Consider the following 25086-nt stretch of genomic DNA (forward strand, 5'->3'; position numbering starts at 1 on the left):
GTCCTACTGAAGAGGACTATATTGTCCTGCATTCTTCCCTAGCACTTAAAGTGACCCTGAGTGTGGCTGCTACAGTCAAGAGATACCCCTAAAACTGGGGGAGGTGAGCAGGAAGACTTCCAAAATCTCTGAGAAGGCTGTCATCCCATGAGGGAGGTATTTCTTCTTTGCAACATGAAACTAGGGACACTATAAAAAAAGTATGTGCCTTTAGTCCCGGCAGCCTGGTCCTGGCATTTTGTGGTTAGATACATTTTATGTACATTTTTACGGGCAAAGTTACTCAAAGACATGATTCTTTCTGGTTCTGTAAGGTTTTTTTACCTTCTTTTTTTTTCTTGATTTCAACCACTCCTCACAGTTTCAATTCCTCTCTCCTATTTTGTTCTTCTTTCTGTTTCTGGATATTTTACTCCTAACTATTTCAGATTCTTTTTCCTGCTCTGAAGTTTTTGTATCTAAAAATTAAACATTTAAAAACACTTTCTGGAGGGAGTGGGAAATTCTCCAGCAGTGGGTACAGAGAGATGGTGAAGCTCTTCCTCTAGTGGAATGAAAGCCCATGTTGGATGATGATATTTGCCCACTGGTGTCACTTCCTCCCCGAAGCGCTCCACAGATGGTAATTTTTTTTCAAAATAGCAAACCAGGGAGAAATGTTCAAACAAATAAATAGCTGATCATTATAACCTAAATTCTCATACCACAATAGAATAATACTGTGTTGATTTTTGATTGTTCAACACAACACATGTACAGTCACTCATATATTTACTTAAATGTTTCCCAAAGTGCTTGAAATATAGTAGGCTTTCTTTATTATTTTTCAAATGGAAAGATGGATGGATGGATGAATGAATGAATGAATGAACACAGGAATGGATGAATAAGATTTCTCAAAGCAAGGACTAGGCCTTGCATGTCTAAAATTTGCACACCTGGTACAGCACAAAGTGGGTATCAACTGTCTACAGTATAAAAGCTTTGCTATGTTCCTGTGTTTTTGATCTTGAAGTTCTGTTGATAATAAGCCCAGATTGTCACAAATCAGCCTTTGATCAAAATAGTTATCTCTTACTGGTTAATCCTTACTTTTGTTCTCTTCCCCAAATCCAATTATCAGAGCTGTTTGCCTTTGTCACTGAAAAAGCAACGTCCTTTGATCATTGATGCAGACTCACCTCTTACTGCTTAGTCAAACTACTCTTTATAGCCTATACTCCTTAACATCACCTCATTCACTTGCCTTGCTCCCAGAACTGAATTTCCCCAGCTTTAGTCTATCTTTTCTTGTGTGGATTTGAAGAGGGTCAGCATACTCTACCCCAAAATATGCTACATTGATATTAGGATTATTTTTAGCTGAAGGCAGCTGAGGAACAGGAGACATAGGAGAACTGTTTGTTCTCTCCTTTTCTGCCTAAAAGCAGGGTATAAATTTCCTTTTGCACAGGTGCTCTCCTCTCCTATACCAGGAAGAGGAGATTGACTCTTCATCACTGAAAACCACTTTTATCCCTGGAGACAACACATGGAGAAGATGAGGCTGCATAACAAATCTTATTAAACAACCTTTATCTATCCTACATTTCCTGGTTACCTTCCTACTATTTACCACCCTTAGGAGCCCAAACCTCTGTTCACCTTCATCTAGTCACTTCCCCACAATTTACCACTTTTTGTTAAAATGGTATATAGCCCCTGAATCTAACAACTTCTTTGGGATTTTCACTTCTTTTCTGTGAAGCTCCCATGCATATAAAAATGTTAATAAAATTTGTATACCTTTTCTCCTGTTAAGTTGTCTTTTGTCAGTTTAATTTGCAGGCCGAAGTTAAAGATTGAAAGAATAAAGGAAAGCTTTGTTCCTACAAATTCTATAGAAAACAGATCGCCATATAAATTCTAGGACTAATTCTTAAGAATTCGTGCTCTCTCATATTCGATTCACACTAGAGTTTTCAGCTATTCATTTAGTCATTACTTACTCGTTTAAAAAACGTGCGTTGATTAAGGACTTTCTTCCTGGTACTATCCTAGGTGACTAGAGATACAAAGTTTAAGAAGAAATGGTCCCCGCCCTTGAGAAGGACAGAGATGAAATAAATACATAAATAAACAAGTGCATCAAGGGAGAAGGGCAAGTATTTCTACCTGGGGATATCAAAAAGGCTTCATGGAGGTGGTAGCCCTTAGATCAAGGCCTTAAAGGTGAGATTTAGTTCCCAAGTTGAAAGGACAAATAAGCCACATGAAGAGAGTCTTGGAATACCTACAGTGGGGGAGCTGCAAATAGCTCAGGATCCCTTTATGCTTTACATATATGAGAGACAGTGTAACAGTAATTGAATGTAGACTCTGAGGCTTAAGTCAAATGTCAGCTCTGCCACTTATTGGATGCATGATCTTGAGTGAGTCATTTTACCCCTTAGGCCTTAAACCAAAATGGAGGTCATAATTATACCTATCTCACTCATAGCGTTGCTATGAGAATTAAGTGAATCGAGGCACTTAGAACTATGCCTGGCACTATGTAAGTGTTAGCTGTTGCTTATATATTTTTTCATTTTGCTTATTTTTGGCATTTATAAAATTAGAATCACACTATTTATATTTTAGGACACATTTTTAGTCAATATTATGTTTTTAAAATTTTTCCATATTGATGCATTCACTTGTAGTTCATTAATTTTCCTTCTTAGCTCACACATTGTGCATATATGTGCCTTATCTCTCTAAGGTGATGGTGAACTTTGGAGAGCAAGGGCCATGTGTTTTATATCCCTGCTTTTAAAACGTTCATTCTCGGTGGCACTTGTGATTTGCCATTTGAGATTGTTAGCTATGTTTTTAGAATATCTAGGTTAGAGAAGAGAAGACTAAGGGACTTACCAAGAGTTATTGAGATTTTTTACAGAACATGGTGACTGCTCATTCTCTGTCCCCACTGAGGCTTCAATCAGAGAAATGGCCCAAGCTGCCCTATAAGAGATTAGGTTAGATAATTACAACTTGGTATATACAGTGAGCCATGCACTGTGTCAATTCCTTTACATAAAGTATCCTATTTAATCCTCAGAGCAAGCCAGAGGAGAAAGTGTATTAGTTTGCTAGAGCTGCCATGACAAAGTACTCCAAAACTAGATGGCTTAAATAACTGAAATGTATTGTCTCACAGTTCTAGAGGCTAGAAGTCCAAGACCAAGGTGTCAGCAGGGTTAGTTCCTTCTGAGTCAGTGAAAGGGGATCTGTTCCAGCCTCTCCTCTTTATGGTGGCTTGCTGGCAGTCTTTGGCATTCCTTGGCTCCTAGATCTCTGTCTTCATCTTCACATGGTATTCTCCATGTGTCCAAATCTTCCCTATTTATAAGTACAAGTCACATTGGATTAGGGGCATGCTGGACCCAAGTATGATCTCATCTTAAGCAGTTATATCTGCCATCACCTTATTTCCAAATTAGGCCACATTTTGAGGTGCTGGGGGTTAGGACTTCAACATATGAATTGGAAATTCAACAATTCAACCCATAACTAAAAGATATATGTATTTTTTTCCATTTAAAGATAAGGAAATAGTCCTAGAAAGATTATACTAATTTGCTGAAGTGAAGTGGCTGGGGACCTCAGGATTAATATGGTAACCTGATGGTTCTGACATGGGGAAGAATGAAAGGGCTGCACATCCGCAAGAGCCACTGGGATGCTGCGGTGACCCAGATGACCTGCAGTAGCTCCATAAACCAGTTCGATGAGAAGCAATGGTCTGAGCTCTGGCGTTAGGTCCAATCTGCCACTCACTAGCTATGTGCTGTCAGAAAAGTTATTTAATCCCTCAGAGTCCATTGTTTCATCTATAAAATGAGATAATAGCATCCATCTCATGGGGTTGTGAAGATCAAGGACACAGGACAATAAGTGAGAACGCAGTAATGACTAAAACTGACACCGTCCTCTCATCCCAGCCACAGCATATGCACTCCAGTCCACATCTGGACTTCCTACATTTGGCCCATTTTTTTTGTATATGATAAAAAACACATAACATAAATTTAAGCTCTTAATTTTTAAGTCTATACAGTATGGTATTGTTAACTATATGCACATTGTTGAACAGCTGATCTCTAGAACTTTATCTTGCCTGACTGAAACTCTATGCCCACTGAACAACTCTCAGCCCCCCACAACCACCTTTCCGCTTTCTGTTTCTATGTGTTTGACTACTTTAGATACGTTATATAAAGGGAATCCTACAGTATTTGTCTTTTTGTGATTGGCTTATTTCATTTAGCACAATGTCTTCAAGGCTCACCCATGTTATAGCATATGACAGGATTTCTTTCTTTTTTAAGACTGATTAATATTCCATTGTATATATACACCACCTTTTCTTTATTCATTCATCCATTGTGAACATTTGGATTGCTTCCACATCTTGATTACTGTGGATAATGCTGCAATGAACAAGACATTGCAAGTATCAATTAAAAATCTTTTTAAAAATTCTTTTGGATATGTGCCCAGAAGTGGGATTGCTGGATAATGTGGTAGTTCTATTTTCAATTTTGAAGAACCTCTCTACTGTAGTCCATAGTGGCTGCACCATCTTACAATTCAGGCCCATTTTAATGAATTTAATTTACATAGTTCAGTGTAAATTTTGAAATACCACTTGAGTGCATGGGGGGAGAGTCAGAAAGAGAGAAGCAAAGGAGATCTAGGGGAAGACTCCCAGAATTTCTCAAGTAGGTGAGGGGCACTATTGGCACTTGGGGCTGAACAGTTCTTCCTCTTGAGCCATTGTCACATGAGTTGCAGGGAGGAGTCCAAGACATTAAAACACCACTAATACTCCCAGTCGTGCAACCCAAAACACCCCCATGTTTCCAAACTCTGCCCCCTAAAGATGGTTGCAGCCATGGCTGAGGGGGACTGGAGGTTCCAGCAGGCCCCGGGCTGCACACTCTCTGGAACCCCACAGAGGCCAGAACAGGAGGGACACTGCTGGGGCTCAGGTAGCTCTTCATGACTGAATGACTGGAATGCCTCTGGGGTGGTACTTTCCCATGGTTGGACTTCTCCAGGCCCTTTTTTCATACTCTCCCCTGGAAGAAGCAGGTGTAGATTCTAGGGTGCAGGTAAAGGAGGAGGGGACAGGTTCTTAGCTTAGAGAGTAGAACCAGGAGGCTCTTGGAAAGCTCTCGCTAATACAATGAGACACCACCATAAACCTATTGGAATGTCCAAAATCCAGAACACTGACAACACTAAATGCTGGCAAGGATGTGGAGCAACAGGAACTCTCTATCATTGCTGGTGGGAATGCAAAATGGTACTTTGAAAGACAGCTTGGTGGTTTCTTACAAAACCTAACATACTCCTAGGACACGACCTAGCAACTGTGCTGCTTGGTATTGGCCCAAAGGAGTTGAAAACTTATGTCACACAAAAAATTGCACACAGATGTTTATGGCAGCTTTATTTGTAATTGCCAAAACTTGGAAGCAACTCAGATGTCCTTCAGTAGGAGAATGGATAAATAAACTGTGTACATCCAAACAATGGAATGTTATTCAGCTTTAAAAAGGAACTAGTTTTCAAGTCATGAAAAGACATGCTGGAACCATAAATACATATTACTAAGTGAAAGATGCTAATCTGAAAAGTCTACCTTCTCTATAATTCCAAATATATGACATTCTAGAAAAGGCAAAACTATGGAGACAATAAGATCAGTGGTTGCCAGGGGTTTGGGGTCAGATGAATAGGCAGAGAACAGGATTTTTAGGGCATTAAAACTACTTTTTATGATACTATAATAGTAGATACGTGTCATCATATAGTTGTCAAAACACATAGAGTGTACAACACCAAGAGTGAACCTTAAGTTAAAGTATGGACTCTGGGTGATAATGACGTGTAATGTAGGTTTATCGGTTGTAACAGATGTGCCACTCTGACGGGGATGCTGCTAACGGGGGAGGCTCTGCCTGTGTGGGGGTTGGGGGTATATGCGAAACCTCTGCACCTTCCACTCAATTTTGCTGTGAACCTAAACCTGCTCTAAAAAATAAAGAAAATATGTTTAAAACATATTAACATATATTTTTTAAAACCTACTCAGTAAATAAAGTCACCAGAAGTAAACATCTTGGGTCAACGGCTCCCTACCACCATCTCCACTTGCGTTTTCCGAGCTCCCGGCTGCCTGAGAGGTCTACAACACAACAGAGAGCGCCGGGAAACCTCCAAACGAAGCTGCAGCATTACTCGGAGATTTGTGTTTCAACAGCCATGCAGAGCTCAGCACACCTGGGGCAGCTGGGTACAGCGACGCCCGCCCAAGTACTCACGGAAACTCAGTGGCTACTCCTTCCTCTGCCTGTTGAATTATGTTTGCAGCTTTCTCCTCTCGTGATGAAGTCTGAAGAATCCAACTGAGTAAATGTTGTGAAATGGAAGTTATTTGAGCCAAATTAGTTATCTATTTATTGGCCATAGATTTAACTGAGCCAGTAAGAGCCTAGATGTGTGTTAAATTTGGTTTAAGTGTTGTCAAGTTTCTAATCCTCAAATGCAAGAGGCTTTAAGGGAAAAAGGTAACTATGACTGAGTGAAATGAAAGCTCTGTCTCTCCCAGTGCTGACACTGGGTTAGCAGAGCGGCTTGCCGTTCTTTCAGATGAACTGTCACTGAAGCTAAACCAAGATAGGAGAAATGTGAACGGCCCCCCTCTTTCGACACGACCCATTGTGTTCAGATTCATAAGAAAGCTAAAAGCCCACTTTCCTCTTTAAAATAATTTGAAAGTTGTAACTTTAAAACAATTCATTGCACTCAGCCTTTGAGCGATATCTGTTTGGATCCCACCAGATCTGCAGCCCCCTTCCAGAAAAATTCCTTCTCAGTGGTGAGAACAATCCCACCTGGAATGCACAATTCAAAAGGCTCCTGAAGCCCATTCATATGAATGAAGCTGCCTTCTCAGGGCAGAGGCGGAAGCTGCCCTCCCCAGGGTTTAGGCAACCGGGGAAGGAAACCGCCCTGGGGGCAGTGTAGCAGCTGGGACCGCAGGGGCTGCTTCTGGGCTGGCCCGGGCTGCAACTGGAAGCCGCTGCCACTGCCGCACGGCGCCTGCCCTACCCAAGATGCAGTCTCTGGACCCCAAGGAGCTCTTGGTCGATGAAGAGGATGATGTTTTTGGTGAAGGTAAACACGTTTCTGGCAGGAGCCATTCTGTTCTGCTTTGTTAAGCGCTGACACTACTGGAAACTTTTGCCAGTTTGGGGCAATGACTTGAGGACTTTGGATGCATTTTGGATGAAATGGTGGTGGCAGATCTCAATCTAGGCACCCAAGGAATATAAGGCAGAGAGAGGGTCAAGGGAGTGGAATGGTTCCCCCATATACTTTTTTTTTTTTTTTTTTGTCATGACTAAATAAAGGTTGAGTTTAGGTTAGAATATAGTACTAAATCTTTCCTTATTCCTCTTCTGTGTTATTGTCTAGCACCGTAAGGGACGCGCACAGGAGGGTTGCTAGGGTAGCAAATGGACAGATGGGTCGGAGTGGTCCCCCACGGAAACCTATTACTTTGATCTATAGTGCCCATGTCTCCCCCTTTACATCTCTCTCACTCCTCCTCAGACCCCAGCTCTCCCTGCCTCTCTCTTTTCCTTTTCCCCCAGGTGGGAGTGCTGCGGCTGAGCTAGCTTCTGACGCCCACCAGCACCACCTGGTTTTCCTTCTTAGTTCACTGCTCTTCCACAGGTAGACCGGTAGAGTGAAAACTGGCTCTAAGGGTTGCAGTTTTAAATGGCTAATCTAGTAATCTACATCTGTCTCCTTCAAATGCTGCCTATGAAATTGGCCCACAGCAAGAGTTTTTTTAGAATTTGAAACTGTCTGAATAAACAGTAATCTGGACTCAGGGACCTACCTCATAATTCAGTTGTTTTCCATAAGAAGCTGTATCTAGTAATTTTTTTTTAAACTCTATCAAATAATTTTTAAGGAGAACTAGTAAATTTGGGGAGATTACCCAAGTAATACAAGTTCATTGAAGAAAATTTGAAGAGTATAGCATTATAAGACTTCTTGCAATCTAATCTTCTAGGATGAAACTACTTTTAACATTTTGATATCTGTCTTTCTACTACTTTGTTCTAGCTTTAGAAATATTTAAAACCATAATTTGGGTTTTTATCACAATTTAAATCAGTTTGAAGACAATCTACTTGGGCTTCATTGCTGTTTGCGAAATTCTCAGTCTGTTGCTTTACTCCGATGACGGGTATTTAGAACCACCTGAAGTTTGACTTAGCTCTGTTGTTCTGCTTCTACTTCTGCTTGAAGGTGTTTTCTCTGGTTAAAAATATTTAGATATTTACTCCCTTCTTGACTTAAAAAATGTTCACAACTAGGGCCTCCAAAATGCCCAAGCCACATTTCCTTCCCCAGAGGGGTTTTTCTCTTTTAATTCTGGCGAGGGTGCTAAAGAGCGCCACCTATAAACTGATGATGCTCGCATTATGGATTGTGTGCGCCCCACCCTGCAGAGGTCAGACCACAACTGAGTAGACTTGTTGAGCCTGGGTGTCCTGAGCATTCATGATGAGTATTATGGTGATTGTTTCAACTTCAGCAGGCATGGTGAAGAGTCAAGTTGGGAGACAGACAAGATTCAAATTCAAATTCTCATTTTGCTTCGTACTACCTAAGCACTTAAGCAAGTTATTTAACTTGCTAAACTAAACCTGAGTTTCCTCAGTGGTGACATGGGACAGCAAGACCTGATGGGTTGTACAGATTAACTTCATAATAGATTCCTAATAATTTGCATTGCACTTCACATGTGACGTGATGTATTCTTTCCGGACTGATTATCTTAATCTTCAAAAATTAGAGAATCCTTGTACATCCAACATCCCTGTTTTTGTATTAGGTTTTCAGAGTCGTGGCTTACGTTTGACGGTTCATATGAAAGCTTGTCCAGGGGTGCTTCATTCTAGGCAAGCTCTGTGTGGGGTGGCAGTCAAGAGTTTCATGTCTGGCGTTGTACTGCCTAGGCTTTGCCGTTTAATTCACTCTGTGACTTTGAGCAGGTTACTTAACCTCTCTGTGCCTCAGTTTACTCACCTATAAAATGGAGTCCAAATCTCACAGGGAAGCATGTGGATTAAATGTTGTTACAGGGAAAGTGCTTTACCTTGAACATGGTAAGCCCTCAACAAATATTAATTCCTATTATGTAGTCACAAAAATGGTTTTATAGAATAGGTTGGAAAGTGAAGTATAACGGAGATTCAGCACAGTTTTTTCATGTCTAGTTAACCTAGTATATTCAAACTAGGACTTATTTATAAAGCTTCAGTTCAGAAACAACTTTTCAGAGGTCTAATGGGGTGGAAACAGCCCTGGAGAAGTTAGCAGCCTGGACCGTAGCCTCGAACCAGCTGTTACATGGCTGTAGGATCTCGCACAGTCATTCAACCTCTTTGGGCTTCATCACTGAAAACAAGAGGCTTGAGTATACATTCTCTAAAATCTCATTGTTCAACCTCCAGCATTCTTACTTAATCCTTTCTGCACAGTGATTGCGTCTACCTAGAGGAATTAATGCTCGCTCTAGGTGTCATCCATGCTTTCAGCTCATTTAGCATATGCCTAAAAAGCTGAAAGCTTTTGGTACAGTGAGTTTCCTTTAACATAAAGGAAGGAAAATGCCCAGGAGCTTGTTTCTAAGGCAACCATATTTCCTTGCAATGGACACATTCTTAAAGGACCATTTTCACCTAAAGGAACAGATTTAGAATTTAGGTCCATTTGGTTAGAAGTAAAAATAAATACATTTAGATTTATGGACCACATAAAGCTCTGGGGAGGAACCAAATGAGTCATGCTCACAACATAATTTTTAACTGCCTTCTGAGATCCTGTTTGCTTCAGCTATTGTTTTCTGCGGTTAAAGAAAATGTTAAGGTTCACAGAATGAAAAAGGATTGCTGCGTAACTTTGCTTTTGTTGTAGGAGAGAGTTGTATATGGTTAGAGAGAGAGGGAGAGCCAGCATTCAGTCATCCATTTACCCACCAGAAACCCCAATATTTACGCCTCCTCCCTCCCTGCCTTCCTCCCCTGCCCCCTCTCACATGTGAACACACACACACACACACACACACCACCACCACCACCACCACCACCACCACCACCACCACCACCACCACCTGCCACCACCCCTCCCTCAGGTTTGCTTTCCAAACAACACCAACATCATCATGTCGGTTAGAAAATGGTTACTATTAGGTACACTTTATTCTTTCTCAGGGAAATGATTGATTTGATTACCAAGGTCTTGAAAAAACAGTAAGCTAGAATTAGAGGCTCCTTTCCCATTGTTGTTTCAAACTTATCAAATTAAAGAGCTTTCATCTGTTTTGTCATATGCCTTCTTGACAGCTAGTCTGGTATCTGTTTGTTGAAATAGCTGGATGGATAATAATAGTAATGATAATTATAATAATTATGATGATGATAATAATAATAGAAAAAAGAAAAAAAGCCCTTGGTCAGCTATTAAGAACAGAACAGAATTCCTGTGTGAGAAGAAACGGTTCCCCAGGTGGTGGTCAGTTGTTAGTCTGGAGGCCAAAATTACTCCTTGGCCTAAGAGATTAAAGCTGCAATTACTTCTTCCCTTAGAACCATATGTCCTCGCTGCCTCCATTTTCAGGACTGTTCAGTAATCTGTTGTCATGTGCAATGATTAAAATTATTAAAACACCCCAAGTTCACAGTCTCATATACCCCCCGGACATTCACATGCCTTTTAAGATCTCTCTTCTAGCAAGACCACAGGAAACTGCACAGCTTTACCAGATCTTTGAATGTTCTCCCGAGCTGTAGTACAGTCTAGCATGAGAACACGTCTTCTACCCTGGATCACTGTGTCTAGGAAAGTCGTTTCAACCTTCTCAAAGGAGAACTCTCGCAGATGAAATGAACTGGCAAAAAGAAGTCCCCTCAATCGTCAGCTGCTTGTTGCTCTTAAAGAGACCAACAGGTGTTTGGAAAAAATGCTACTCACTCTGAACCAAAACCCTCTCCTTTCCCCAAGCCAAGTAAATTAGCAATTTTTCTTTTTCAAAGGGAATTTCAACTCAGAGAGAGCAATTGCAAGATTTATCAAAAAAAAAAAAAAAAAGAATTGTAAGTAAAGTAGATGCCCACTTTCTGTCTTTCTGTGTAGACTGTTTATGAGGCCAAGGTAGGTTTTTTAAAAATAGGTAAACAATTATGCAATCTGTTGTAGTCTGGTATAATTTGATGTTGTTTTCTGAATTGCATTTGCCCTTGCCAAAATTAAAAGAAAAAAGAAAGAAAGAAGGATAAGATTAAATTAAGCTTATATATAAAAGCAATAAATCCTGAAAGTTCAGACTGATTAAGTCATATCCTCTGGAAAAAGTATTAAAAGTGTGTGCACTTTGGCTAGAGAAAGATGGAGCTTCTTGCTTGATTATGCTACATTTTACATCATATGGATATAAAAATTGTTATTTATCTATGTTGAACTTTTCTCAAAAACATCCATATCTGGGGTCTCAAGTGGACCCAAGTAACAAAATTAGACTAGAAGCAGCAAGAGGCTACCCTGGTTCCTGGATTGAAAAGAGTTGACTACTCTGCTTTCACAGTTTGCCAAAGTTGCTTAGATCAATTTCTACCCCCTGGACTCCTGGATAAATGCTTTGATTGGGAATCATTTTCTCTGCTTTCTTCATCACAGGGTCTGAGAGACACAGACCCTCCCCCGCCCCCTCCCCCGCCACACACACAGTAATTCATGCCTGTGTGACCTCTGCCTTGGATTACTGCGAAACAGTCGCTTCCCATACATGCCTAGGAAGCCTTCTTTGGCTGGTGCCAAAGAGATGGTGTCATTTCAGGGACACAAACTAAAATAGCACATTGCACTAAAGCTATGTGGGCTCTTAGCCACCAATCCACCCAGATTTATGGCCTCTGGTGACCTCACAGTGACCTATTTAGATCAGGCCAAAGCCAAAAGGGGCTCAATATTACAAATAAATAATTTAAAATGTTTATTTAATATGTCTATGAACAGCCAGCAAAGTCTTTTTAGGAATGGTATGTGACATACTTGAGTATGTTTTCTATAGGACTTGAGTTGAAAAGTAAAAGTAAATACATATCCACTGTATGTGGGGCAAAACAATTTTTTTACAGAAAAAGAAATAGGTAGTTGTTATGACCAAAACAGAGAAAGAAATTTGAAGTATTGCCTTTCCTCCTTGATAGAAGTCATTTCACTTACTCAAGTCAACATATTCATTTAAGGAGATATGATTTATTCAGTTAACCACACCTCACATGTTCTATTGTGCTTAGCAAGTGTCAGCTTATTCAACTTCTCATTTATTTTTGGATGGCTAAATTTTGCCTATTAATTATTTGCCAAACAGCTGTGATGTTTAACAAAGATGTTTACAATGCAGTTGATTTCAGAAGAGATTTTAAAGAAGGAAAAGGTATTAGCTGAGTCAAATTGAAATGACTATTTCAAGTACCAGAAGAAAGGCAGAGAAGAGTTAGAAAGGAATAAAACAATAGTGACTAGTACTAATTAGCAAGTAAAAATAGAAAGAAGAAAGTGAAACCATAAATGCAGACGCTAGTGGGATACTGAACATTCGTTTACTTTCTCAACATTCAGTGTGTTCCCAGCTGTACTGGGGGCTAATATCGGAGTGGCGGGGAGGGTTGGAATGTGGATGTGCCCAGCTGACTAGCTGATGATTCTATAGCATAAGTACATCCAAAATGAAGGAAGGTTTGTCCAGAATCTGAAATGTTTGATTCTTGTCAATAGCCAAGCCAGGTTGTTTAAGCTGAAAAACCACTTCACTTTGTGTTGTGTAGAGAGAGCATATTTCATCAGTCATCTAGAATTTCTCTTCAGGAATAAAAGAACAATCTACTTAATTGTTTTTAGGTATTTTTAAGAGAAAGATTTTGACCTATGCTGGTAAGACAATCAAAAGGCAGGTATAACAACCAGTTTTACTCCAAAAAGCAAATTAATAATTTATATGATCATCATTCTTTCACATGTGGACTTTCTATATTTTATGTTTTTTCATGCTTCAACTTACAATGATAGATACAAAGTAAAAATTTTGGGCCTTAAAATGTACAAGTGAGGAAAATGTGAACTTTTGGAGGGGTGAGGTGTTTGTTTTCCCAACTGAGGGAGAGAGAAAGCAGTGTGTCAAGATTTGTAAAGATTTTCATTAACAGGTAACCTAATAAACATAAGAAAGATCTTGAGGGTATTTATCTGCTGTATTATGCAGTTTAACTCTAGGAAATAATCGTTTCTAAATCAAATAAAGAGAAAGAACAAATTGCTACCTTCTGGAAAATGATGAAGTTATGGGGCCATCTTTTCACTACGATTGTTCCCTCTAAGTTTTTGGATCATTGGGAGTTAAATGTTTAAATATATATCATACAATTCAAACAGCAAGGGGGAAGACCAGCTGGTCCCTTCTCCCTCTTGACTTCAGTCTAAAACTGTCCTTTCAGTGTAAGAATGAGCGAAGAAACATGGAGAAGATAACTAGACTTTCAGATCACAAACGGAGTCAGCTGGCTGAGCAGTTGAATATAATTATTTTTTTCCTCTATAAATCAGCATTTAAGATACTCTGAGAGGGAGTAGATATGAAAACATTTTTTATGGTGGGATTTTTCTTCCTATTTATAACAGCACAATGAATTGATAAAATGGTATTTGAAGAACAATATGTCAAAGAATCAAATGTGCAGGAATGATTTGTGGAAGGCGCTATTAACCACTTTTGGATAAATTACATGACTGCAATGTTAGAAAAAAACGAAGTTTTCTCCTTCAACATCTGGTTTATAGGCTGTGGGGTACCAAGGATATCTTTGGGGTGGGGTATGCCTCAATCTCCTATTAATCTCCATTAGCATCTCTAAAAACTAAAAAATAAATTCGAAATTTAAATCTTAATATAGTCTACAGCCATGCCACTCTTTATAAGCCTGATACTGTCTGATCTCGGAAGCTAAGCAGGGTCAGGCCTGGTTAGTACTTAGATGGGAGACCACCTAGGAAGACCAGGTGCTATAGGCGTAAAAAATAAAAAATAAGGGATTGTAAGCTGACAAGGTCCTTGCAATCTGTGAGGTCAACCAAGGGCTGCCTCGCCTAAAAAAAAATTTTTTTTTAAATTAAATCTTAAAATAAAGCATGATAAAAAGCTTTTTCAGAAAATGATGCTATTTTGAATGATCTGCACTCTACTATCTGAGTAAAAAAATATATGCTTGCTGTGCAAACAGCATCTGACGAAGGGCCAAACCCTCATCTGGCCACAGTACTATACTAAGCACTTTGTATACAAAAATTCTAAAGCTTCTGTTGTTTTTAAATCTTTGATTTTTACCATTCAGACTTCCAAACTGAGAGAAGGTGGCATAGTAGAAAGAACAAAAAATTTTGGACTCAAAAGACCTAGTTCAACTTATTAGTAATTTGACTTTAGGCAAGTTACCTAACTTTTCAGAAGATTCACTTTCCATCTTCTACATGGAGATGATGACAATTATGGTGATGCTTATGAGAATGGAGTGGTAGTGGTGGTGGTGATGGTGATAACGATAGGGTGTTGGTGATGGTGATGTGATGAAGATGATGGTGATGGTGGTGGTGGCGGTGGTGATAATAACAGTGCTGATAGTGAGGATGGTGATGGTGACATGATGAAAATGATGATGGTGGTCACCTCCTCAGAAAAGTTACTATAAAGTTAAAGGAGATAATGAGATAATGGAAAACCATTAAGGGCTTACTCTATAAATGTCAGCTATTATTTAACTGGGATTTTCTCAGCTGTCCCAGCCTCCCAAGTCTATACAATTCCCCCCTTTCTGCTCCTGCCCTGTGATTAACAAAGACACAAGCTGATAAGAGCACAGCTATTGAGACTGCTCATTTCAAATGCTTTCCTGAGAACATAGAGGTACAATTGGCTCATGAATTAACAAATGTGATCTCTATCATGTGACCAAGGCAGGTCTCAGCATAACCCCATTGCTTGGCACAGAATAAGTATGTTATTTCCTACCCATGTTTTATTGCTTTCACCAATCTGGTCTCCCTCTGAAAATTCATTAACTATTAAAGAATAACATACGTTATGGCAGTTTGCTGTTGGAAAGAATCCCCTTACCTTGGTCAGGAATGCTGGAGGAACAGAATAAGATCTTTAACAGGATTTTTAACAGTATACAAAACCAACTTTCTGGGTAAATACTTGCAGTAAACACACAATAGTTACTGCTTCCCCCAGCACCACTTTACAGAGTTCTTTTATTTTTCATATGTTTTATTTTGTATTTAAAATTTTTTTATTTTTCAATTACAGTTGGCATACAATATTATATTAGCTTCATGTGTATAACATAGTGATTAGACATTAATATAACTTATAAAGTGATCACCCTGATAAATCCAGTATCCATGTGACAGCATACATAGTAACTACAATATTATTGACTATATTCAGTTCTGTTCAGCTCTTGGGATCAGCAGTGAAATAACAAAGCTCTAGCCCTTGTGAAGTTATATTGCAGTGGAAGGAGACAGACAGTAGCCAAACAAGTAAAAGTGTGATGTGTCAGATAGAAAAGTGTTAAAGAGAAAAATTAAGTGCAGGGTGAGATGATAGAGCACAGTGGTCAGGGAAGGCTTTACTGTTAAATGCCCAGAGGCTTCAAGGAGCTGCAGGTCTGACCTGGATGTCTGCAGGAGAATGTTCCAGAAAAAGCGAAAAGGCCAGTGTGAGAGCAGCACAATGTCAGCACAGCAGAGAGCTGTAGAAGATGAGCTCTGAGAGGTTTCTGGGGTTCCAGAGCTTGTAAAGCCTTACAGGCTGTTGTAAGGATTTAAATGTTTGTTCTATGGGAGCACTGGTGGGTGTTGAGCAAAGTGACATCATCTGACTTGCTTTTCCAAAGGATCATTCTGACTGTTGTCTTGGAAATAAAGATGGAGCATAAAGGGCAAAAGCAGGGAGGCCAGATAGGACAGTACTGCAATAATCCAGTACTGGTGGAGACGTCACCAGACTTGACACTGATTAGATTCTTGAGGTGAGGGGCAAAGAGTCACTGAGGCCAAGACTCCAGAGACTTGGCCTGAGCATCAGGAAGGGTGATGCTGTTCTTCGCTGAGATGAGGAAGGCTGCTGGAGGAGGCGGTTTGGGACAGGGAGAAGTACCACAGCTGTGGGGAAACAGGAGTCCACCTTGGTATAGTTAAGTCTGTAGTGCAGCCATAAATAGTGGATGACTTCATGAAGTCCTACTCCAAGTAACCTGAATAGTGGGCACTCAGGAAGTACCTGTTGAAATGTTGACGATAAAGCACCATATACATAAGGGAAAATTATCTAGAGATATATCTCCGGCTTATAGGGATTGGGCTATATAACCTATATGGGCTGTTCCATCAAGCCAGGAGTTCACGAATGCAGTGCAAACTTCTCAGAAGCACTGAAGGGAGATGAAAGAAAAGATCAGAGGGGAGGGTTGGATAATCTGGGCAAGCTTCTTAGAGATGAGTATTTGAAGGAGAGAGCTTGATATCTTTGGGAGCACTATTATGATAAGCATGATAATTGTGGAAATGCATCCACGAGCTCTCCATCTTCATGTGGCTTCCCGTCTTTGGTGCTGTGCTCACCAAGTTAAAATGCTTGTATGTCTTGCTCTTTTGCTCCAAGGCTGTACATCCATAGCCTCTCAGCTGGAAGAAACCTGAAGAGGTTTTTAGTCCTCACAGAACGTAGGCAAGGGGTCAATACCTTTGCTAAACTCCATCTCTTTTTTCTCGTCCGTGGGGAGATGTATCGGCCTCCCTCACTCACAGATGCACTCAAGAGTCAAGAGCTAGCAGTCAGCACATTTGTTCATATTTTAACTTAGATCCCCCAAGTGATGTGTTCAATCACCTCTCTTCATTCTAATCCTAGGGAAAATTGTTCTTCCTCCTGTAAGATAGTCTTTTGTATCCTCAAAACCATTAAAAGAACATATTAACATGCCAGTAACTCTCGAAACACTGAAACAGCCAGTCAAATATTTGCATTCTACTAGGCACTTGAGTTGGATGTTAGTGCCATCGAGAAGGCTTGTGTACTCTAAGTGGCGAAGAGTCTACGTGTCTGTGAATTAGGATCTAAAACACAAGGGCACGCGGCCTCCAGCTATTGAACTTGAATTCCTTTTTGAATGCCGCACCCCGGACTGAGAGGCCCTTCTCAGAAAGGCCAGTGCCCAGTGGTGATATCCTCATTCTGACTTGGCAACTGTCTTGGGTACAGAGAATATTTGAGCGCAGATGTTCAGTTTATCTTCCTCAAGTAGCCCCTTGAGGTTCTCTGAGGGAGGGTCAGTGAAACAGATAAGGCCATCTGTCCTTCAGCCCTGATGCTGGTAGCAGACAGCTTTCACAGCCTCTTCCTGCTGCTGCTATGAAAACATAATGGAGATTCAGTGAAAGATATTTAATGGGATTGCTTGGAGAGGCCACTCTCTTTGGAGATTTGCTTAAACAAAGCACTTGCATTTGTTGCCATTGCTGTGAAATTTTCACCTCCAGCAGCCTCAGTGTGAATAACCTATTTTGAACATGACAACGGATGACTTGGGGGGAGCATGAATAATGTATTAGGTGCAAGAGCACTGTCACGTGGTGATATTGCAGCCCTGCCTGTCTGGCTAATTATGGAGGGTGACAACTCTCTGTCCCTTTCTCATAGCTCCCATCCAGAGCCGCTGGGGAGAAGGACTGTGAGTAGAAAAGGGAAGAGGGGAAACAGAGCCCGGCTCCTGCTACCAGAGGGCTTTGTGAGCTGACCAGGCTGTGGGTAGGGTCAGGTTTCCACTTTCACCTCTTTAGAGTGAAACTGTGCGGCCCACAGGGATGATCTAGTATCCAGTCTACCGACTTCACATAAAACATAGGTTGGGGGTAGAGAGTGCAGACTGTGAAAGGTTGATATAGGAAGCAAAGAGGCACTAGACCCTGAAGCCAGCAAAGATATCTAATAGTTTCCAGGCGTCACAGAGGAGGCACTAGCTTTCTAAACATGCAGCTGGATTCATAGCCCAGAAGCAGGAATCCAAGGGCTGAAGCAGAACAACAGAGAGAACAGGCAGAAGGAATCTCAGTTACGGCCTCAGAATTTTTTCCCGGTGTTTCAAGCTGCCTTGATGTTCTCTGTAGCTCTCTCTAGCTTTGCTTGAATAATAGTGACAGCTCATTTAACCTCACTGAGACCTATTTCAGATGTGAATGACTCCAAAATAATGTTTGTGAAGACTGTGAAGATTAACAGCCAGCCACAAAGTTTTAAGTAATACGGCTTCTGGGCCTGAAATTCCTCTCAAAATCACCTTCTGTAGTAATGGCCTTGACTTTCTGAATTAGGGAGGGAACATCTTTTGGAAAGATTTTTACATAGTTGGGGGCAGTAAGAAAGAAAGGAATTAAACAGATTCTGTACAACAACAGCTCTGGCTTGAAATTAAAAGGTAATGAAAATAATTAAAGGAGTTACCTAAAGAAAAATATTTAAAAAGTATGAATAACTGGATAAAAGCAGATATTTAAAATTTTTTCAAAAACCAATAGGCAATTATTAATGTGTACCAGTCAGAGCACCATCAGAAACCTGATGGCTCCTTCAAATTAGAATAATTCAAGGAAGGTTTATTTACAAAGAAATGACTTACAAAGGTGCAAGTGGTACGTGGGGAGCCAGAGGGCATAGTAGGCCCAGCGCCATTGCTGGGTCCAACAGATGGGAGAGGAAGAGGCTGCTAGAAACTGCAAGGAGAGTTGCGTAGAGAGGGAGCCTGGAGGGGAGCAGTCAGCTCCCATGAAAGGACAGATAGCCGAATGTAACCTCACAGGGAGGAGCCAGGGGATTAATTAATCACCTCACTTCTTTCCTTTTTCCTGTCTCTGATTGGGGCTCCCCATTGGCCAAACCCAGATGAACACCACAGGTCAGGGCAACTTTTGATGTGGTCCCAACAGGGGAGTCCCCAGGGCAGACAGTAGGAGAGAGAAAGGTGGCGAGTGGACAGGAAGGGGCAACATGGGTATCCTGCAAGCCAGGGACCACGTTGTGCCTGGGGACACAATATGAATAAATCAGCTCAGAGAACATTACAGAGAACATAAATCAGCTCAGAGAACATAACATAAACATTTTATGTTTCCTCTGCTAATGAGAGAGAAGGGAAGAGATTTGTCATAAAGGGAAAATCAATTTAGAACCTTAAAAAAAAGCCTCCATATCAAGTACCTAGCATAGTTTACACATATATTGATAGTTTCTCATCACTTCTACATTCATTTTAAATTATTTTATATTTATTATAATATCTTTGTGTGATAATATTTATTGAATTAAATGTATACTGTTTACTTTCAGCCTTAAGAGGTTAAGAGCTTTAGGAATGTGCTCTGAGGACCCCTGAGGTTTCCCAGTATTCTTGCAGGAGGTACCCAAGGTCCTCAATGATTTTTAAAATATAAAGGAGTTTAGTCTAGATTATATTTTTTTATATATATAACACATACATATATATATATATATACACACATACATATACATATACACATACATATACATATATACATAAACATGTTTATATGTAAAAACATATAAAATATAAAATGGCCAGTCAAGATTATGTTATTGTGTAATGGGGTCTGGAGACCAAAAAGTTGGAAACTGCTGTTCTAAATTATATTATTGCAAAAAATGATCTCTACATGTGATTTAATAATGATGTATGAGAAATTCAAATCACATTTCTGGATAGAAGGGAATTGTTTGCTACATTTAGGCCATATTTTATTTCCCATCAGCGCTGAACATTTTGCTGACTATCTTCTAGCCATGCGCCTCCACGTCACTTGGTGCAGAAGCTAGAGTTGGGGTGGAGTGGGGTTCATTCATTCTTGGGACAGACTAAAATGTGAAGGGTACTGGCCACACAAGTTTCCCATTGTACAAGCAGATAAATGTGACAATGGTAGAGAAACAACAGCCTGAAATGGCCACTCCCTGGAGGACCTTGTCATCGGTACCAGACAAAGGAAAATGGGGTCTTGCTCCCATCGGTTCAGAAAGCCCTAAGCAAGACCTAGCTGACATTGGTCAGGTGAGAACATACTCCTGTAGGTGATGGCAGTAAATGCAGGCTTGTTATGCTCTTTTTCCAGGAGAAAAGGTGACAGAAGCCAGTAGGGGCATTTATACTCTCATTCCTCATCTAGTCAATATTTATTAACTATCCTCTACACTCATTATTATAGAGGTTAAAATACTGCATTAAGCGTAGCTCCCAACATCAAGGAACTTATAAACTAATGAGGAGAAGCACCAAAGAGCTATGAGAGAAGGAAGGTACGAGATTGGGTCTATATTCAGAGGACACAGTGCTTACAGGAGGGTCGAGGAAGGTGTCACGAAGGAGGTAGCATTTGAACAGGGCTTTATAGGCCAGGGAGGATTTTTAAAGACAAACATCAGAAGTAGGAGAAAAAGTGATGGACAATTCTCAGCAGAGACTTTCCAGACAGTTGAAAAGCCCCGAGCAAAAAGGTAGAAGCAGGAATTGTCAAGTGTGAGAGCCAAAAGGAAGTTCAGTGATCAAACTGTCCAAATCCTTCATTTGACAGAAGTGAACACTGAGATCGCAAAGGTCGGGATTTGCCCTGAGTTTTCTTTTTTTCCTTTTTCTTTTCTTTTATGCCTCCAGCACCCAGTCTTCCTAAGTAGTCTACCATCCAGGTACTAACCAGGCCTGATCCTGCTTAGCTTCTGAGATCAGACAGGCCTAAGTTTTCTATGGGCAGAAGCAAAATTGAACCCAAATAGCTCAAATCCAAGTCCAAGGCCCTTTCCAGGGTTGTTTCCCGGAAAAAAGCACAGTAGGACGAGCTTAAGGCCAGCATTGCAGAGTGGTGGGGTGCAGCTGCAAAGGCTTTTGGAACCTCACCACCAAGGGTGGCTGGACACCTGTTTGGCCCTTATCCAGACCAGTGTCTCCCAAAGTGTGGTCAGATACAACTGCCCCAGAACTATCCGTGTGCTCTTTAGACTGATTTAGACTGGAAAGGAGGGTGACTTGAAAATCTGTTTTAAACTCCTTCCCAGAATGATTCTTCATGCACTTCATAAATGATGAAATTAAAAATAACAAGAAATAGAGATTGCTCAGAGCAGCAAATAATTAGTAGATGTGAGCAGGTGAAGGGTGAAGAGCAATAGTATGAGAAAGGAGTTGGAGAGTCTTAGAACGGGCAACATTCCAAGCCATGATTTGGCCCTGCTTTGGGGTGGCCAATATCTATAGAGAAAGGTCATAAAAGTAGAGAAGGATTCAAAATCGAGGTGTTAGATATGCTATCCACATGGATATTAAGTATCATAGTTATGAAGAGAGATTACCTGGCTACCTCTCTTCAGGACTAGTCAACTAGACCAGGAGTAACAGCTAGAATGCACCAGCACCATAGGAAGAAAGAATATGTAGAAATATAAATGGATAAGGGTTGCTGAATCCAAATCTCGAGGATCTTCCAATTAGAGCATCAACTTCATTTCATTATGAGTCTTTAGGTATATTCTGAATGCTTTATGAAATATATCTGAAGCTGTATATCAGGGCACTAAATTGGTTGCATCCTGGATGCTCGCCTGCTTTCTTCTGATGAATTGTGTATTTACTAGGATTGATCAATGGCGCAAAGAACAATCAGGCTGGAATGGCCAATTCTGATCCCTAACGCAAAACTGGCTTTGAAAATGCCCATGAGAGAAGAGCAAGATAAAATTCAGTTGTGGAAAGAAACCATGTTCAGTGCTACTGAAGTTCAATCACCCTGTTTTATGTAGCAAAAATAATCACAGTTCCCATAGCACCCATAGGACTTTCTCTTTCATAACACCCACCTCAGTTATTTACAGCCATCCTCACTGCCAGGCTCCACAAGATGGGTTCCATGACTCTCATGTTTACCTCTGAATCTTCTTCCCTTAGCAGATTGCCTGGCACCTGAGTTGAAATAATAGCGTGTTGAAATAATAGCTCTCATTTGTATCTAGGGGTGTTTTCAGTTAAGATTAACACATGAGCAGGAGTGGGGAGACACTTGTGTTAAACTGTTTCTCCTTTGGAAAAACCATATCTTTCCAATGGCGTGAAAGAGTGAAGTTTCTCACTAGCAGAGTTTTCTGTAATATCCCCATCCCTAGTGCCTGACAAACTCTGGGCTTCACTGTTTCCCTGGATGAGATTACAAGGGCTCGGGCAAGAAATCTCTGAATGTTTGATCACTGAAGTTTTGAGATAGAATACTCCTACTTCAGCAATAGACCCAGTAGGAAGTAAATAGCATTCTAACCAAGAGGGTGGAGACAGGGAGAAATTAACCACCCAAGAATGAGGACTTCAGTGAATACAGCAAGGGAAGGGATTTGAGAGGCAGCATGAAGACCTTTGGACTAAGCACCAGGAGACCTTGGTTCTGGTGCAGACTCTTTATTTGGTTATATAACCTTGGGCACATCGCTTAACTTCTCTGAGATTGGGATCAGATAATCCAATAAAGATTTGTCCTGGTTGTGTAGAGCTGTGCTGCCCTTATGCATGCACCTGATTTCTAGGAAGAGTCTGTGCTAGGAACTATGGGCCTACAAGTCACCCAAGACAGGTCTCATCATCAGGAGCTTCCAATCCAGCAAGAAAAGTGGGCCTTGTAATGGGCCTTCACCTTCCATGTTCCGCAGGCTATGCTCCCTTCCCAAGGGAGAAAGTAGGTCAGGGGGATGCAGGTTACTGTACCCTATTCGTTCCCTCTCAGAGCTTCAGTCCCAAAGCTAGAATGCAGAGCGAAGCAACCTCAAGTGAAATCTAAAGGCAGCATCCACTCCATGTGTCTCTTGGTCCCCTGGCCTCTAGTTCAGTATGTACATACCCTTCCGCCCACATTTACACTCAACCCTCAGCAAGATACCCAAAAGAGGAAATTGGGGTATGGAGTGGAAAGTACTATAGTAAAAAGAGCATTAAATTTTTAAACCAGCTCTGACTTTGAATAACAGCTTCACCTTTGTGATCAAGAGCAAGTTACTTACCCAGTCTCTCAGATCATCAGTTTTCTTATCTTTCAAATGCAGGCAGTAATAGAAAAGGCTTAAGTGAAGTAGTGTCTATAAAGCACCTCATGCCATCTGTATTGCTTCTTTTCATCCTCTGCCTCTTCCCTCTCTTAAGTTTTGAATGACAATTACAACAGTCTCATTTCTTATCAGAAAGGTGGTGGAGTTGGAAGGTGGGTGTTATGGACTATTCCACAGGTAAAAAGAAGTGAGAAAGAAGGTAAAGAAATACTGCAAAGCCTGGCTCAACTGTCAAGTATCCATGAGAATACAACAGGGATGAACTTGGGTCCAGACTACTACAGAGAACAGTAAAGATCTATGATAGTATAGCAGGGCCACCATGGCCCGTGTTTAGCGGGTGCCAAAACCCAGTTTTTGCACGTGTACCTAAAGTTGATTAAATGGTGTCACCTTGGACAGTCACGTTAACTCTTGAATCTCATTTTTCTATCCATGAAATGGGAGTAATGATGCCTATTGCAGTTTTATAGTCAGGAACAAATGATACAATGTTTGTAAAGTATCTGCTCCAGAATATAGGCTATAAGTAGTTAATAAACTGTAGTGTTCAGCATCGTAAGGGTTGGCTCATGTCAACTGAACTCACCAGGGATGATGCATCTATTGACCAGAATACTAATATTGAAAACATAGAAAGGAGAATTTGCCGGACAGACTGGAATGTTCCTATCATGTAGTCAATACATTCTCTCCTCTGAAGGGACACTGAGTGCTGTCAGAAACTATTTTGTAAGTTGGGAGAAGGGCAGAGGGAGCTGGGTGTCTGGAACAACTCAGCTGTGATGAAGGGCTCAGATTGTCAAGGCCCTCAGTGCTTAGGCTGCTCCTGGCAGTCTAAGGCGGAGACACGGTGACCAGCACGTGGAGCACACTGTGCTCCTGCATCCTTAGGTGGGTTGTGACAGGCTTGATTAGGCTCTGGTTGTAGCCGCTCATACTCCAGGCCCGAGGATGCAGTCTTCTTGTCGCCACTGGATGCGGGTGTTTCCCATGTTGACATCCTAGGATGTTTGTTCCCTTTCGGTCAGTGTCTAAGCTCACTGATTCTCTCCCAAATTCACCGAATCCCAGTTGCTGGGGAGGAGGTACCCTTGCAGTATCATTTTATTTAACGCATTCTAAACACCCAATATAGTCATTGTGGTGGCTTCACAGACAAGGAAACTGAAGCACAGGGACCTCTGTTTAAGGACTTTGTTTCTAGGTCCTTATAGACACCAGTCTCATACCATTTCTACTCCAAAAGACTCTTCCTATGGAATGTTTTTGTCTGTCAGACAGGTCCACGTTTTCCTAAAGGAAATCTTTATGTGTAGTTCGAATGCACCAAAACAAAATAAATAAAAGCAACTGTTTCTCCCCATCAGGATGCGATCTCTCTGCCCACCCAGACTCCCCAGAAAGGCTTTCCCTGGGCAACCGACTCCCTCCCCCCCGCCACACACACACCGCGTTCGCTCGCACACACAGCACACACACCACAGACCACACACACTCCTCCGCTGCCGCCCCGCGCACCGCTTCCATGCACAGCCTCTATTCCAGATCCCAGAAGGTCAGCTGAAAGGGCCTCTCCTTGGCTGCCGGGGTCCCTGCCCTCTCCTGCAGGGCGCTCTCCCTGGCGCATGTTCCCCTGACGACTCCAAGGCTGCGACCCCGGCCAGTGCGTGGGAGACGGGCGCCCACGAGCAGCCGCAGGCGGACACCGAGCGTAGCCTTGTGAGCGGGGCTCCAGCAGCTGTCAGGCGGCGCGGCCCGCCCCGCACCGT

The 25086-nt window shown here is 41.3% G+C and overlaps 1 protein-coding gene, 1 long non-coding RNA gene and 1 pseudogene across 4 annotated transcripts in view; 2 read left to right on the top strand and 1 right to left on the bottom strand.

Annotated features, from left to right (window-relative positions):
• Positions 1-25086, top strand: part of RIPOR2 (RHO family interacting cell polarization regulator 2) — a 173264-nt gene that overhangs the window by 64785 nt on the left and 83393 nt on the right. Inside the window, exon 1 of one of the 3 annotated variants that reach the window (XM_039857148.1) lies at positions 7037-7206. The exons of the other annotated variants lie outside the window; for them this stretch is intronic. Coding sequence (XP_039713082.1) covers positions 7146-7206 — 61 coding nt within the window. The 5' untranslated portion in view covers positions 7037-7145. Of the gene's footprint in view, positions 1-7036; positions 7207-25086 lie in introns of those variants that run through there. 3 annotated transcript variants of the gene reach the window in all.
• LOC120598363 (uncharacterized) lies at positions 2927-25073 on the bottom strand. The gene is made up of 3 exons (XR_005651583.1): positions 24836-25073; positions 22085-22187; positions 2927-2982 (listed from the first exon to the last, which is right to left on the bottom strand). It is a non-coding gene; the product is annotated as an uncharacterized LOC120598363 (long non-coding RNA).
• LOC120598415 (uncharacterized) lies at positions 14060-14178 on the top strand (annotated as a pseudogene).

The sequence above is a fragment of the Pteropus medius genome, unplaced genomic scaffold (genome assembly GCF_902729225.1).
Source record: "Pteropus medius unplaced genomic scaffold, Ma_sr-lr_union100, whole genome shotgun sequence".
Lineage (NCBI taxonomy): Eukaryota > Metazoa > Chordata > Mammalia > Chiroptera > Pteropodidae > Pteropus > Pteropus medius.